This window comes from Propithecus coquereli, unplaced genomic scaffold (genome assembly GCF_000956105.1).
Source record: "Propithecus coquereli isolate 6110/MARCELLA unplaced genomic scaffold, Pcoq_1.0 Scaffold45, whole genome shotgun sequence".
In the NCBI taxonomy this organism is placed as follows: domain Eukaryota; kingdom Metazoa; phylum Chordata; class Mammalia; order Primates; family Indriidae; genus Propithecus; species Propithecus coquereli.
Window position 1 is genome coordinate 8,902,986 of NW_012150285.1, and position 15,474 is coordinate 8,918,459.

At 37.0% G+C, this 15,474-nt stretch overlaps 1 protein-coding gene across 10 annotated transcripts in view; it reads left to right on the forward strand.

Annotated features, from left to right (window-relative positions):
- The window catches only part of ABI1 (abl-interactor 1), a 136,857-nt gene that overhangs the window by 62,885 nt on the left and 58,498 nt on the right, over positions 1-15,474 (forward strand). For all 10 annotated transcript variants that reach the window (XM_012654872.1, XM_012654876.1, XM_012654873.1 and 7 more), the window contains exon 2: positions 6,060-6,227. In XM_012654872.1, the coding sequence (XP_012510326.1) occupies positions 6,060-6,227 (168 nt within the window). The remainder of the gene's footprint in view (positions 1-6,059; positions 6,228-15,474) is intronic.

Sequence of the window (15,474 nt, forward strand, 5' to 3'; positions counted from 1 at the left end):
AGAGTGTCACTGTTGCCCCGGCTAGAGTGCCGTGGCATCAGCTCACAGCAACCTCAAACTCCTGGGCTCAAGCAATCCTACTGCCTCAGCCTCCCAAGCAGCTGGGACTACAGGCATGCGCCACCATGCCTGGCTAATTTTTCTACATATATTTGTAGTTGTCCAGCTAATTTCTTTCTATTTTTTTTTTTTTTAGTAGAGACGGGGTCTCGCTCTTGGCTCAGGCTGGTCTTGAACTCCTGAGCTCAAACAGTCCGCCCGTCTCGGCCTCCCAGAGTGCTAGGATTACAGGTGTGAGCCACTTGCCTGGCCTTGTAATACATTCTTTATTCCATAACTTGTAGTGGTTGTAGCTTCTCAGTTTGAATCCTGACTTAATATACCTTCCTTCTTGATAAATACCTGTATCATTTTATTGACTACATGGTATTCCAATATAGGAATTTTAAAAAATTGGCCATGTAGATTGTTTCTAGTTGTTTCACTGTTATAAACAAAGGTGGCATGAACATCCTTGAGCATACAGATTTTTTGCACTTGACTTTTTAGTTCTTTTTGGTAAATTCATAGAAGCGAAGAATATATACATTTAAAAGCATTGTGATGCATGTTATCTGTTTGTACTTTTTAGTAGTATGTGAGAGTGTTAACTCAAGCTACACTCTTTTTTTTTTTTGAGACAGAGTCTTGCTCTGTTTCCCGGGCTAGAGTGTCATGGTGTCAGCCTAGCTCACAGCAGCCTCAAACTCCTGGGTTCAAGCGATCCTCCTGACTTAGCCTCCCAAGTAGCTGGGACTACAGGAATACGCCACCATGCCCGGCTAATTTTTTCTATATATTTTTAGTTGTCCAGCTAATTTCTTTATTTTTTTTAGTAGAGATGGGGTCTCACTCTAGCTCAGGCTGATCTCGAACTCCTAAGCTCAAACGATCCGCCCACCTCAGCCTCCCAGAGTGCTAGGAAGCTACACTCTTTATTTCTAGAGACAGGATCTTGCTCTGTTGCCCTGGCTGGACTCAAACTCCTGGGCTCAAGCAGTCCTCCCACCTCAGCCTCCTGAGCAGCTGGGACTACAGGCGTGCTCTGTGCTCTGGGCTACACTCTTGATTATCATGGCTTTTGCTATATAATTCCTTTTAAGAAGAAATTAAATTATATGAGAAGATAATTTGTTAACATGGAAGGAGTTAATGGAAGGAAGCAAATGTCTTGGAATAAATATGAGATATTCTCTAATAATACTTAATCATTTAGCTAAATATGCATTTAAATATAGTTGCTCTTTCTAGAACTGGGTTTTTCCAAGTTTTGCATTAGCCTATTTTTAAAATATAAGTCCTATAGTATGGTACAGGAGGTTAAAAGAATTAAGAAATTGGGAAAGTGTCATTGACTTAGGTTATAATTATGGTAAAACTTAAAATTTGAGTCTAATTATCTAGTTTTTGGAAATGCCCTGGGGATATAAATTGACTTGTAAATGTTTTAAAACACTCTACATTATGATTGAACTTGGAATTTTATACAATAAGTATGTGTACTAGCAGTTGATCATTTTGTGTTAGCTCTCCAATTAAAGAAGAGAGTGTGCCACAACTTGCATTTCTGTCCATCAAAACTGTGTGACACAGCAGGCAGCAAGGGCTTCTCCCTGGACGTTGCTGGAAATGAAAGGGCTCCTGGGCCTGTTGGCAGTTGCTCACGTGGGGGGTAGTAGGGAGGAACTGTGTTAAAGCTTCTGTGAAAGGTCTCAACCTGAATTGTTATGCAAAAAATGTATTCTTTTTGCTGGATACTTGCCATTACCTGGTAGGATTTCTTTATATTTAGTTTTTACTTTTATTGGAATGGGAATTCTGTTGGAGGAAATTAGATCCTCTCAGTGATAGCTAGGCATTGAGTATATGTGTGCCCTAATCCCAAGGACTCTGTGCTTAATAGGTTTATTTGTCAGTAGTGAACCAGCATTTGGCCTATGTGCTCTTTTTTCCCCCAATCTTCTCATCTTTTTCCACAAAGTGATTATGGATTCTTTCTGGAAAGTTTCTCAGGTCTCCAACCAACCAACATGTACATTGGCCTTCAGCAAGGTAGATGTTTATTTTTGTGTACTTTATGCTATATAAAACTCTTCCTGTAACAGGTGTATTAAAACTTGAGATTTTTAATCCTTTTCATTTACGTTAACATACTTCTTTTTTAAAAAGACCCTTAAACCAGGAAGTGTTTCTTATATATTTCATGAGTTCTAATAACTGAAATTGGAACGCATTTTACAATTAATGATGTCCTTAAAAAGCTGTGAGCCAGACAGCAGTCATGGTATAGTTGTCATTGTTTGTGCTTGTGCAAATTTAGTTGTTTTTCTTGGTGGCTTAACTGGATTATTTTACCCTGTACCTTTGGTCAAAAACTATTTAAAGACCATTAAGGAGAGAACAGAAACCTGGTTTTTGTCATAAAAAAAAGTTTGTTTTTTTTAACACCTTCTGGTAAAATGAAGAAATTACCAGCATCATAATTTGCAGAATTGTTACTGGCCACTTGGAAGAAAATCCTGAGAAGAAAACCCTGGAAATAACTGTGGAGTGTTGTTATAAAAGATGTTTCATCATCTGTAGTAGGAAGTTCACAGCATCACCTATATCAGTGGTCCCCAACCTTTTGGACACCAGGGACCAGCTTCATGGAAGACAATTCTCCCATGGAAGGGAGTTGGGGGGATGGTCCCTGGATGACCCAAGTGCACCGCATTCATTGTGCAGTCAAATTTCTCTGCCAGTGACAATCTGCACTTGCAGCCGCTCCCCAGCACCAACACCCCAGCTCCATCCCAGATCATCAGGCAGCAGACTCTCATAAGAAGTGCAAAACCTAGATCCCTCGCCTGCACAGTCCGCGGTCATGGTGCGGTTCTCACTCCTGTGAGAATCCAGTGCTACCTCTGATCTGACAGGAGGTGGAGCCCACGTGGTGATGTGAGTGGTGGAGACCTGCTGCAAACACAGATGAAGCATCCCTCACCTGCTGGCCACCCACCTACTGCCCTGGGGCCCAGCCCCGGCGGTTGGGGACTGCAGACCTATATATTAGGTCACTAAATAGGGAATGTCCAACTGCGAATCAATAGTGTAGTTTATTATATCTCAAACAAAAGCAGTACAGTTTATCAAAGGATGTGCCTAAACTACCAACACAGTTTTGCCATCTTAATGGTAGCTTGTTTATGCCAGCAGCAAAGAAGCCTGGGGAGTGAAAGGCGTTTTCCACAGCTTGTTGAGAATTGAGTATTTTTCCTTGCTCTCAGTGCAGACATATTTGATGAAGTGGTGGCCTTCAATAATGGCTCTGTTCACGTTTTTTTCTTTTGAAAAGCTCCAAAGGCTTGTCTTTTTTTTTTTTTTGGCTAGTTGATTCGGCAGGTGAATTGTTACACACTCCTTAGTGGGTGTCGACTTCCATGGCCACTACCCTGCTCAAAGCCTTGTCTTTTAATGCAAGGTGCTTGGTCTCCATGTAGCGAAGCAGTTTTGAAGGTTTCCTGGCTTTGTTGGCTAGCCAGTTGCCACATATTATACAAAATGGGCTTGGAGAATGTGAATCACCTGGTGCAATGAACCTGTAACTTAAGTAGGACTCTTGGTGTTTTCTTTTAAATGCAGTTTTCATTTTGTTGGTGGTCTTAGAGTCTTCCGCTGTCTCATCATTAGGTCTTTCCCCTTTTCGAAGAAGCTGTCCCGCAACATTTGTTTTGTACTCATTTTTGCTAGGGTGAGCTTGTGGGCCTACTACAACTTTGAGACAAGTGTGCAATGTGGGGGAAATGGGCCTGGGTGGAAGTGATAAATAAAATAATGGGAGGGCCCTGTGAGGACTAAAATAAATGTCAGATTCTGACTTAAAGCTGCCACCAGATGCAGCTGTACAGTTGAAGTACATCAACTCACTTGCCACTATGAAGCTGCCACCAGATGCAGCTTAATTGTCACTTGGCATTCACTGATAGGGTTTTGATATGAATCTGCAAGCAATTCATTTATTATGGTCTCTGTGCAGTCAAACCTCTCTGCTAATGATAATCTGTATTTGCAGCTGCTCCCCAGCGCTAGCATCACCACCTCAGCTCCACCTCAGATCATCAGGCATTAGAGTCGCATAAGGAGCAGGCAGCCTAGATCCCTCGCATGCACAGTTTACGGTGGGGTTCGAGCTGCTGTGAGAATCTAATGCCACCGCTGTTCTGACAGGAAGTGGAGTTTATGCGGTAATGTGAGCCATGGGGAGTGGCTGTAAATACAGATGAAGCTTTGCTCGCTCACTTCCTGCTGTGAGGCCTGGTTCCTCACAGGCCATGGACTAGTACTGGTCTGCAGCCCAGGGGTTGGGGACCGCCGTCCTAGAGCGATTATCTAGACTTTGAAAGGAAGAATGTTATAATTGATAATGTCTATTTTAGCTCCTTGGAAAAAAGTTGCTATTTTTCTTCTAGCTTATAATCTGTTTTGTGTGACACATGGAACATACTAAGGCTGCTTGGTGGTTATAAAGTCGTGTGTCACTTAAGGACTGGGATATGTTCTGAAAAATGTGTTGTTAGGTGATATCTTCATTGTGCAAGTATCATAGAGTATACTTACACAAGCCTAGATGGTATAGCCTACTGCACACCTAAGGTATATGGATGGTACAGTCTATTGGCATGTACTCACTTCATGTCTCTGTCACATTTAGGTAATTCTTGCAATATTTCAAACGTTTTTGTTATTACATTTGTTCTGGTGATCTGTGATCAGTGCTCTTTGCTGTTACTATTGCAGTTGTTTTGGGGTACCATGAACTACACTCATATAAGAGGGCAAACTTAATTGATAAGTGTTGTGTGTTCTGACTGCTCCACCGATTGGCCTGTTTCCCCATCTCCTTCCCTCTTTTGGCCTCCCTATTCCCTGAGATACAACAATATTACAACTAGGTCAATTAATAACCCTACAGTGGCCCTTAAGTGTTTAAGTGAAAGGAAGAGTCATACATCTCTCACTTTAAATCAAAAGCTAGAAATGATTAAGCACATGAGGAAGGCATGTTGAAAGCTGAGATAGGCCAAGATCTAGGCCTCTTGGGCTAAACGGTTAGCCAAATTATGAAGGGAAAGGAAAAGTTCAGTTTTTTTTTGGAGACAGACTCTTTCTCTGTCACCGCGAGTAGAGAGCAGTGGCATCATCATAGTTCACTGCAACCTCAAACTCCTGGGCTCATGTGATCCTCTTGCCTCAGCCTCCTGAGTAGCTGGAACAACAGGTGTGCATACTCTGCTGGCTAGTGTTTTGTATTTTAAGTAGAGACATGGTCTCACTCTTACTCAGGCTGGTCTCAAACTCTTGGGCTCAAGCAATCCTCCTGCCTCAACCTCCCAGAGTGCTAGGATTACAGGCGTGAGCCACCACACGTGGCCTAAAGGAAAAATTCTCTCTTCAATTCTTTGCATTCTGAGAGAGGTGAGGAAGCTGCAGAAGAAAAGCTGGAAGCTAGCAAAAGTTGGTTCATGAGGCTTAAGGGAAGAAGCTGTCTCCATAACCTAAAACTGCAAGGTAAAGCAGTAAGTGCTGATGTGGAAGCTGCAGCAACTTACCTAGCTAAGATAACTGATGAAGGGGGCAACACTAAACAACAGATTTTCAATGGAGACATCTCCTGTATATTGGGAGAAGATGCCATCTAGTACTTTCATAGCTCCGGAGGAAAAGTCAATGCCTGGATTCAGAGCTTCAAAGAACAGGCTGACTCTGTGTCTCTGATACTGTGATTACAGTTGCCTGATAGCTTCTTTAGTGGATCTCAGTGGCTGGGCTACTCAGGAGGGTGTGCTTCCCAGCTGGCAGGTAGGGATTTCTGCCATGGCTTAATCCAGTGTCCTGGGACTATTATCAGATTGGTGCAATAAATTTTTTCATTGAATTGCATTTTTCTATTAAAAAATATAATTATAACTTTGCCTTTCTGTAGAATATATTTTTAATGAACGTTAACCTAAATAACCGTGTGTTTGTTCTTCTTTCAGGCTACAGACAAGAGAAAAGCTTTAGAAGAGACCAAAGCCTACACAACCCAATCTCTAGCTAGTGTTGCTTATCAAATAAATGCATTGGCCAACAATGTACTCCAATTGCTGGACATCCAAGCCTCTCAACTTCGGAGAATGGAATCTTCCATCAATCATATCTCACAGGTAACAGCTTGTAAACAGCTTTCAATTCAATTTAATCAAATGGCAGCGTATGTCAAAGAAGTATTAATAGACTGAGTATATAGATTTCTTACTCCTTACTGACCGTAGTCATTGTCACTTTTAGCCTCAGTTTTGGGTCTAGTAGACCTACTGTTTTTCTTTTAGTCTATTTTTTATTGTGGTTAAATAAACATAACATAAAATTGACCATTTTAACCATTTTTAAGTGTACATTTCAGTGGCATTAAGTACATTCTCTGCAACTGTCACCACTATCCTACTCTTCTAATTGCTTTTTTGAGGTAAAGTTAATTGCACATAATTAAAGCATACAGTTTTTATAAATTTTGACACACTTATATACCTGTAAGACCATCATCACATTCAAGATAATGAACATCCCCCCAAATTTCTTCATGTTCCTTTTTAAAATTTATTTATCTTTTCTTTAGTGAAGCTGTCCTTCAAAATCTTCATGTACCTTTATAATCGCTCCTTCCTATCCCCTGCCCTCAGGCTTTCTGTCCTTATAGATTAGTTTACATTTTCTAGAGTTTTACACGAATGGAATAACTCAGTATATATTGTTTTTTTGTAGTGGCTTCTTTCACTCAGCATAATTATTTTGAGATTTATCCATGTTGTTGTATCTAACAATAGTTTACTCCTTTTTATTGCTGAGTAGTTTCCATTGTTACACATTTTGTTTATCCGTTCACATGTTGATAGAAATCTGGATTGTTTTCAAGTTTTGGCTATTAAAAATAAAACTTCGTGACTGGGTGCAGTACTGGCTACTTGGGAGGCTGAGATGGGAGGATCTCTTGAGCCTAGGAGTTTGAGACCAGCCTGGGCAACACAGTGAGACCCCATCTCTAAAAAAATAAATTCTTAGAAAAAACAAAACTTCTACGGACATTTGTGTGCAAATGTTTGTATGGTCAAGTACTTCTAATTCATTTGGGTAAATACCTCTGAGTGGAATGGATAGGTAACATGGTAGGTGTCTATTTAACTTTACAAGAAATTGCCAAATTGTTTTCCAAAGTGGTTATATCATCTAGTTTTAGTTTTCTCAGAGTTCTTATTGGGAACGGATGATGGATTTTGTCAAATGCTTTTTCTACATCTGTTGACATGATCATAGTTTGTTTTTAGTCTGTTAATATGATGAATTAGTTTTTTTTTTGAATGTTAAACTGACCTTGCTTTCCTGGCACAAACCCCACTTAACTGTGTTTTATTATCAATATCCTAGATTGTTAGACTTTGCTAGAACTTTAAGAATTTTTGCTTCTGTGCTCTTGAGGGTTATTGGTCTGTAGTGTTCTTTTCTTGTAATGTCTTTGGTTTTGGTGTCAGTGTAATGGTGGTTTTATAGAATATATTGAGCAGTTTTCCATTTTTATTGATGGAAAGGCTTTTAACTACATATATTTAATTTCTTTAGTACATACAGATCTAGATGGAGTTTTGCTCTGTCACCAGGGCTGGAGTACAGTGACACGATCATAGCTCATTGTAACCTCGAACTCCTAGGGCTCAAGCAATCCTCCTCTTGCCTTAGCCTCCTGAGTAGCTAGTACATACAGGCACACAGACACGTGCTATCATGCCCGGCTAATTTTTAAATTTTTTTTTTTCAGTTTTGGTAGAGACGAGGTCTTAACTATACTGCCCAGGCTAGTCTTGAACTCCTGGGCTCATGCGATCCTCCTGCCTTGGCCTCCCAAAGTGCTGGAATTACAGACATGAGCCATTGTTCTCAGCCTTGAGCGAGCTTTTTGTCTTTCCAGGAATTTAGCCATTTCACCTAAGTTGTCAGGTTTATTTGCATAAAGGTATTCATAATTCCAAATTTCTAAGATATTTGTAGAATCTGTGGTGATTTCACATTACTCATTCTTGATATTGATTGTTGGTATCTTCTGTCTTTTATTAATTATTATGGCTAGTTTATCAATTTTATTGATCTTCTGAAAAACAGCTTTTGGTTTCATTTATTTTCTGTATTTTTCTGTTTTCTGTTGCATTGATTTCCATTCTGATCATTATTTCTTTTTCTTTTGCTTACCTGGGTATTAATTTGCTCTTATTTTATACTTTATTAAGGTGAAAGCCAAGGTCATTGACTTGAGACCCTTCATCTTTTCTAACATAAGTGTTTAGGTCTATAAATTTCCCTCTAAATAGTGTGTTAGCTGTATCTCATAAATTTAGATATGTTGTGCTTTCATTTTCATTCAGCTCAAAATAATCTCTAATTCTGCTTTTTGATTTCTTTCTAACCCAGGGTTTATTTGGAGATGTGTTACTTAGTTTCCAAATATTTTGGAGTTTTGTAAGGATATTTCTGCTATTAATTTCTAATTTAATTTCTTAGTAGTCAGAAAAATACATGATTTTTTACATGGAATAATAGCTTTATTTTTTCCAGATATGTTGAGGTATAATTGACAATTAAAAATCATATATATATTTAAGATGTACAGTGTGACGTTTTGATATAATATACGTTGGAAATGATTACCACTATCAAGCTAACTAACATATCTATCACCTTACATAGCTACCTTTTTTGTGTGTTGAGAACATTTAAGATCTACTCTTTCAGCAAATTTTAAGTGTACAGCACTGTATTATTAACTGTAGTCACCATGCTGTAGTACATTAGACCTCCAGAACTGATTTGTTCTACATCATTGACACTTTGTACCCTTTGACCAACAGCACCCTATATCCCCTATGCCTCACCCCTAGTTCCTGACAACCACCATTCTATTTTCTGCTTCTATGAGCTGAACTTTTTTAGTTTCCACATTTAAAAAAGTGAGATCATTCAGTGTTTTTCTTTCTGTGCCTGGCTTATTTCACTTATCATATGTCCTCCAGGTTCACCTATTGTGTTATGTTGCATAACAGGATTTCTCTCCTTTTTAAGGCTCAGTAATAGTCCATTAAAAAATATATGTGTGTGTGCATGTGTATACCCCTCCCCCCCGTATTTTCTTTATTTGTTGATGGACACCTAGGTTGATTGCGATTGTGAATAATACTTTATATGATTTGAATCCTTTCAAACGTATAAAGAATTATGATACAGCCCACAATATTTTTTATCTTGGTAAATGTTTTGTGTGCAATTGAGAAGAAAATGGGTATTTTGCTGTGGTTGGGTGGAATGACTATAAATCTCATTAGGTCAAGTTGGTTAATAATATTGTTAAATTCATCTGTGTCTTTACTGATTCTGTCTACTTGTTTTATCAATTATCGTGGAAGGTATATTGAAATTTCCAGATATAATTTTGGATTCATGTTTTTCTTTGCATTTTTATCATTTTTTTGTCTTTATATTTTGAAGGGACAGTATTAGGTACATAAATGGTTAGGCTTGTTATGTCCTCTTGATGAGTTGACCCCTTCATCATTGTAAAAAGACTCTTTTTATCCTGGGTAATAATATTCTTTCTTCAGAAATCTACTTTGTCTAATAGGAATATAGCCATTCTAACTTTCCCTTTGTTCTCTTTTTCTGCCTCATGGATTGAGTGGTTTTTTGTGATTCCTTCTTATCTTTTTTTTTTTTTTTTGCCTATTAGCTAAAACTCTGTTATGTTTTTCTTCTTTCTCTCTTTTTCTCCTTCCTTCTTTTGTTCCTTTGTGTTTTCCTTAGGGCTTCTGGTAAACAACTTATCACTTAAAGGTGGAGTGTGATATTACTTCATAAGTGTATTAAGACCTTACAACAGTTTATTCCACTTCTCTCTTGCTTTTGTGCTGTTGGTGTCATGTTTTCTTTCTGTGTATGTTTTAAACCCCACAATGCTTTGTTTTTAAAACCAATAAACTTTTAATGAGATTTAATATGAGGAAAATAATTCCATTATATTTATCCATAGTTACCATTTCTGATCAGAAAATATCCATTATATGATTTGAGTCCTTTCACATTTATTGGGAATTGTTTTATAGCCTAGAGTTCTGGTGATCTTTGTTCTTCTGGCATCCTTTAACATGAAGTGTTGTGCTTGTCTGCTGGTGATGAGTTCTTTTAGCTTTTGTATGTCTGAAACAGACTTTTGCTTTTTTTTCCCCTTTTATTATTGTGGTAAAATAGATACAAGATAAAATTTACCATTTTAACCAATTTTAAGTGTACAGTTCAGTGGCATTAAGTACATTCACACTGTTGTGCAACCATCATCACCATCCATCTCCGGAACTTTTTTCATCTTTCCAAATTAAAACTCTGTCTGTTAAGCATTAACTCTCTATCCACCACCACTCCCCACCAACTCAGGGTAACCACAATTCTACTTTCCCGTCTGTATGAATTTGACTATTCTAGGTACTTCATATAAGGGGAATCATGCGGTATTTGTCCTTTTGTGACTGGCTTATTTCACTTGGCGTAATGTCCTTAAGGTTCATCCATGTAGCATGTGTCAGAATTTCCTTCCTTTTAATGGATGAATAATATTCCATTGTATGTATATGCCACATTTTGTTTATCCATTCATGTGTTCGTGGACACTTGGGTTGCTTCCACCTTTTTGGCTATTGTGAAAATGCTGTTATGAACCTGGGGTATACAAATGTCTCTTGGAAACCCAACTTTTAATTCTTTTGGGTGTATACCCGGAAGTGGAATTGCTCGATCATATGGTAATTCTATGTTTAATTCTTTGAGTAATCACCATACTGTTTTCATGTTTTGTAGTCTACTATTGCCATTTTAGATTTTAGAACAAAATCGATGTAGACTGAAACGTTGCTAAAATAATTTTCCATATAGAACAGAATCTAGTATAAAAGTGGTCTATCCTGAATCTTGGGGACTTGTATGATCCCTGGCAAATGATTGTTTTGCAATAAATGTTTACCAAATTAAAATAAATCTCTTCTGCAAAAGTTACTTTAGGAAAAGTATAATAAAACCTAGTTTTAGTTGATTCTTACATATGGATTATAACCAGAGGATCACTGTAAATTTAATGTATAGGCAGTTGTTAACTTCGTGTGGTTGTTGGAGATTGTAAAAAATAACCATGCAAGCTGAAAATATACAAAGCAATCTTACTAATCAGTTGGTAAAATTATAATTGTTCTGTGCTCTTTAATATTTTTGTCAAAACATTAGAAATTTACTTTTCGTTATAAATGAATAGAGAAATGGAAAAATACTAAAGCTAATATTTAGTACACCATAACGTAAAACATTAGAAACATTGAGAATTAAAGGGTTTAACATTTTTTTGTTAAAATAGTTTGCTTGCTGCCTTCTCATTGTATAAGTTGTTAAAAAGCAAATATCTTTTCTATGCCTTGGTGAATTGCCATACTCCTTTCTAAGTGTGGATCAGCTCTCAACATTTTATCCTTTCTGTTTTCAATGTTGTGAAATATCTCTCAGAGCTTCTTTAATGTGAAGCTCTTGTGCACATCACTTTATCCGTAATATCGCCTTCCTCTTTTATCTCATGAATGGTGGCAATATCAGCATTCCTACATTCAGTTGCTTCTTCAATAAACCCATTTATATTCAATTTGAATTTCACATCTAGTGTTATCACTTTTCACGTCTTTACTGAACTTTCATCTTTGTTGGCCAGTTCTTTTTTAATTATCCATTTTTGTAAAATGTCACAATGATTTATCATTGGGGGACAAGGAGGCAGGACAACTGTATACTTTGCAGTCTGTGGATGAGTTGAATAAGATAGTACAGTGACCATTCACCAATAAACTTTGAAACACTGACATGATTGGTCACCAGTTACTATGCTCATCTGTTAATGTGGTGATTTGTGGACTCAAGGGCTAGCAGCAGAGTTTGTACTTGACGTAATTACTAATAGGTCTTGTGGTAACTGAAAGTTATATCATGTTGGGGGGGACTCGTGTTATTTAACTAAATAAAATGTGGTAACCGAAATTCGTGCATATCAAAACTATGCAAAGCGCAACTGCCTTATTTATTTATTTCTCCAGTAATATATTTTAAAATTATTTTTTCCTCTTTATTTATGAAGATTCCCTGTGTTCTGCTGAGTCTATTAAATCTCACCGAATTCACTTCTTGTTCTGTGGAAGATATTTTAATTCATACAGATGTAGAGTTATTTTAATAGATTTTAAAATAAAGCTCTTATCATGGAAAAAAAAAGTTTAAGGTGACAAATAGAATGAAGCTTTTCATCAGCAAGTTATACTGAATTAGTTAGAATTCTTAAACCTAACTTTTTAAAAATCTAATTCGCTAAATTCACTTAGAAATGAGCTTTTTGGGAGGGGCATATATTCTTAATTGGGGAAGTAAAAAGAGTATTTTCTTGCTTTTCCAAATTGTTCTTCAGACATTACTTGAGTAAACTTAAGGTAGTAAAAGAAATTTCTTTTGAATCTCTCAGAGGTTTATGAGGGATGTATTTCTGTCTTATCTTGCCCACTGGGTGGTATGTTTTTAGTTACAATTCTGCTCTATAATCTCTTAATATAGCATAGATTATGTGCCAATTAGGACATAATCTCATAATTTAGAATTCAGAGCTTGTTCTGAGTTTTCAGTTTCAAAACATTTTTAAAATAAAAAAAAATCATCTCCAAATCTGTCAGTACTTGGATAAAATAAATCTTTAATTATTGCCAGGAAGAATTCCTTTCCTTTCAGTGTGGAGTTTTTAACCTTTTGTTTGTATGTTGGCATGTTTTATATTTATGAAGTTTTCTACTTTAACAACCTTACCCCATTTTTTTGTCTTGGATTAATAGTTAGCAAATACTAATAGCTTTGTTTAGTAAAGTACTTACTAACAAGTCATTACTGTAACCAATATTTACTTCTTATTTTATAGGTTTTTAAAAAAAAGATAGATTCTTACATGATGTTTCTTGTGACACAGTAGTCATCTAAAAGTACCAATCACGTTTTCTGGAAAATATAGAAAGTTACATTAGGAAAAAGTCTCCAACTGTTAATAATCTTCCAAATCACTGACTTAACTTTTTCATGATTAAAGTCTTTGCTTTGTAGAGTGCTTAACAATGCCCATTATGATTTCCTTTTCCATTGTTAATTTTGGATTTTCCTCAAATTATGGAATTTTGAACTGTAAGGGACATGAGGTTATTTTATTTAGCCTGTGATTTTATAGTTCATGACACTGATGAACCCAGAGAAATAAATGATTTGCCTGAAGTTGTAGATAGCTAGGGTATCATTAGAAATCAAAAGCTGAGCATCTTGACTCATAGATGATCCATTGGTTTTCTCTTCTGTACCACGGTGACTCCTATTTATAACTTGGGGTCTCTAACATTTAGTAATTAGGTGAATCGTTCCATCCCCTATTTCTGTAGCGGGCTAGCTAAACCTTACATAACAAACCCTCAAAGTAACTGCATCTCTCAGTGAAACATTTAGTTTTATAGGCAACCCTAGTTAGTACAGGGACTGGGGAGGTAGGGCGGGTCCCTGGAATGGAAGTGCTAACTGAATCAATGTTCTGGGTTCTCACATGTTTTCTTCTTAGGATCCTTTTACGTCTTAAATTATTGAGGATCCAAAGGGCTATGGATTATATGGGTAGATCTTCTAGTATTTGTCAGATCAGAAATTTGAAAATATTTGTTAACTCATTGAACAATAAAATAAACCCACTATAAGTTCATACAAATAACATTTTAATGAAAAAAAACTTATCCCAAACAAATAAATTCGTGAGAAGAGTGACAGTGTTTTACATTTCTGCAAATCTCTTTAATGTTTAATAGAAGATAATGGATTCTCATGTCTTCTTCTGCATTCAGTCTGTTGTGATTTTTTGTTTTGACTGAAGTATATGAGGAAAGTCTGGCTTCATACAAATACATAATTAGAAAAGCCAGGATCTTGGGCACGTCAGTTGGAAAACCATTGCTTCATCTGGTTATATTACTGTATAGTCCCTATGGGTATATGTATTCCCAATATTATATATTTGTCATCATGATCCCGTTTTTAGACCTCTCCCAAATTGATAATATATCCCCACCTGCTGTTTCTTTGGGCTCCTTGTCATACAATTCTTTCTTCATCCTTAGTGACTTTAAGGATATTTTTGGTGCCCTTATCCATAATATCAAGGGATCTATGCTAATCCCTAATGGCTTGTTGATATTTTTCTTAGGCTTTCTCAATCAGTTTCTTAAAGATGTTTTATGAATTTTAACATTAAGCATGATACTCTTCTTTGGCACTTGTTACCAGTGGCCCCCTCCCCCATTTATATGTCGAGATCCCAACTCCCATACCCCAGAATATGACTAAATTTGGAGATAGGGTCTTTAAAGAGGTAATTAAGTTAAAATGAGGTCACTAGGGTGGGCCCTAATCCAATAAGAGTGGTATCCTTGTAAGAAGAGGAGATAAGGACACAGGCATATACAGAGGGAAGACCTTGTGAAGACTCAAAGAGAGGATGGCCATTTAAAGCCAAGGAGAGAGGCCCTTAGAAGAATTCAGTCCTGGTAACATGTTAATCCTGGACTTCTATCCTCCAGAGTTGTGAGAAAATAATTTTCTGTTGTTTAAGCCACTCCATTTGTGGTACTTTGTTATGGCAGCCCTAGCATATGAATACAACATGCTTATGTCATCTTTAGCACTATCACTTTTATACTTTTTGTCAGCTATTATGGATATAAACTTTTCACCAGAACTTTCAGTAATGGCAGAAAGATATAATTAGATTGATGAGTGTCATTTAAATGAGAAAAGCATGAGTCAGTGCCTAATGGATAGCATCATTCAGTAGTGCTTACTTGATTGGCTGACTTACTGTGAAAAAAATATATTAACTGCACTATTCAGTACTCCAGTGGATTTGTATATACATCTAATATTTCTGAGATGAGCTATGCTATGTTAGGTTGAGTAATGACCCCCAAGGATATTCAGATTTTAATCCTTGGGAATGTAGACGTTACCTTATACGGCAAAAGGAGTTTTACAGATATACATTAAAGATTTTGAAATGGGAAGATTATCCTGGATTATGCAGTGGGCCATAAATGTAATCACAAATGTCCTGGTGAGAGAGAGGCAAAGGAGGATTTGACAGAAGAGCAGAAAGTGATATGAAAATAGGATTAGAGATTAGAAGGATGTGGTGACAAGTCAAAGAATGCCAGTAGCCACCAAAAGCTGGAAGAGGCAAGAAAACAGATTCTGCCCTGGAGCCTTCTGAGGAAGCATGGCCTGGCC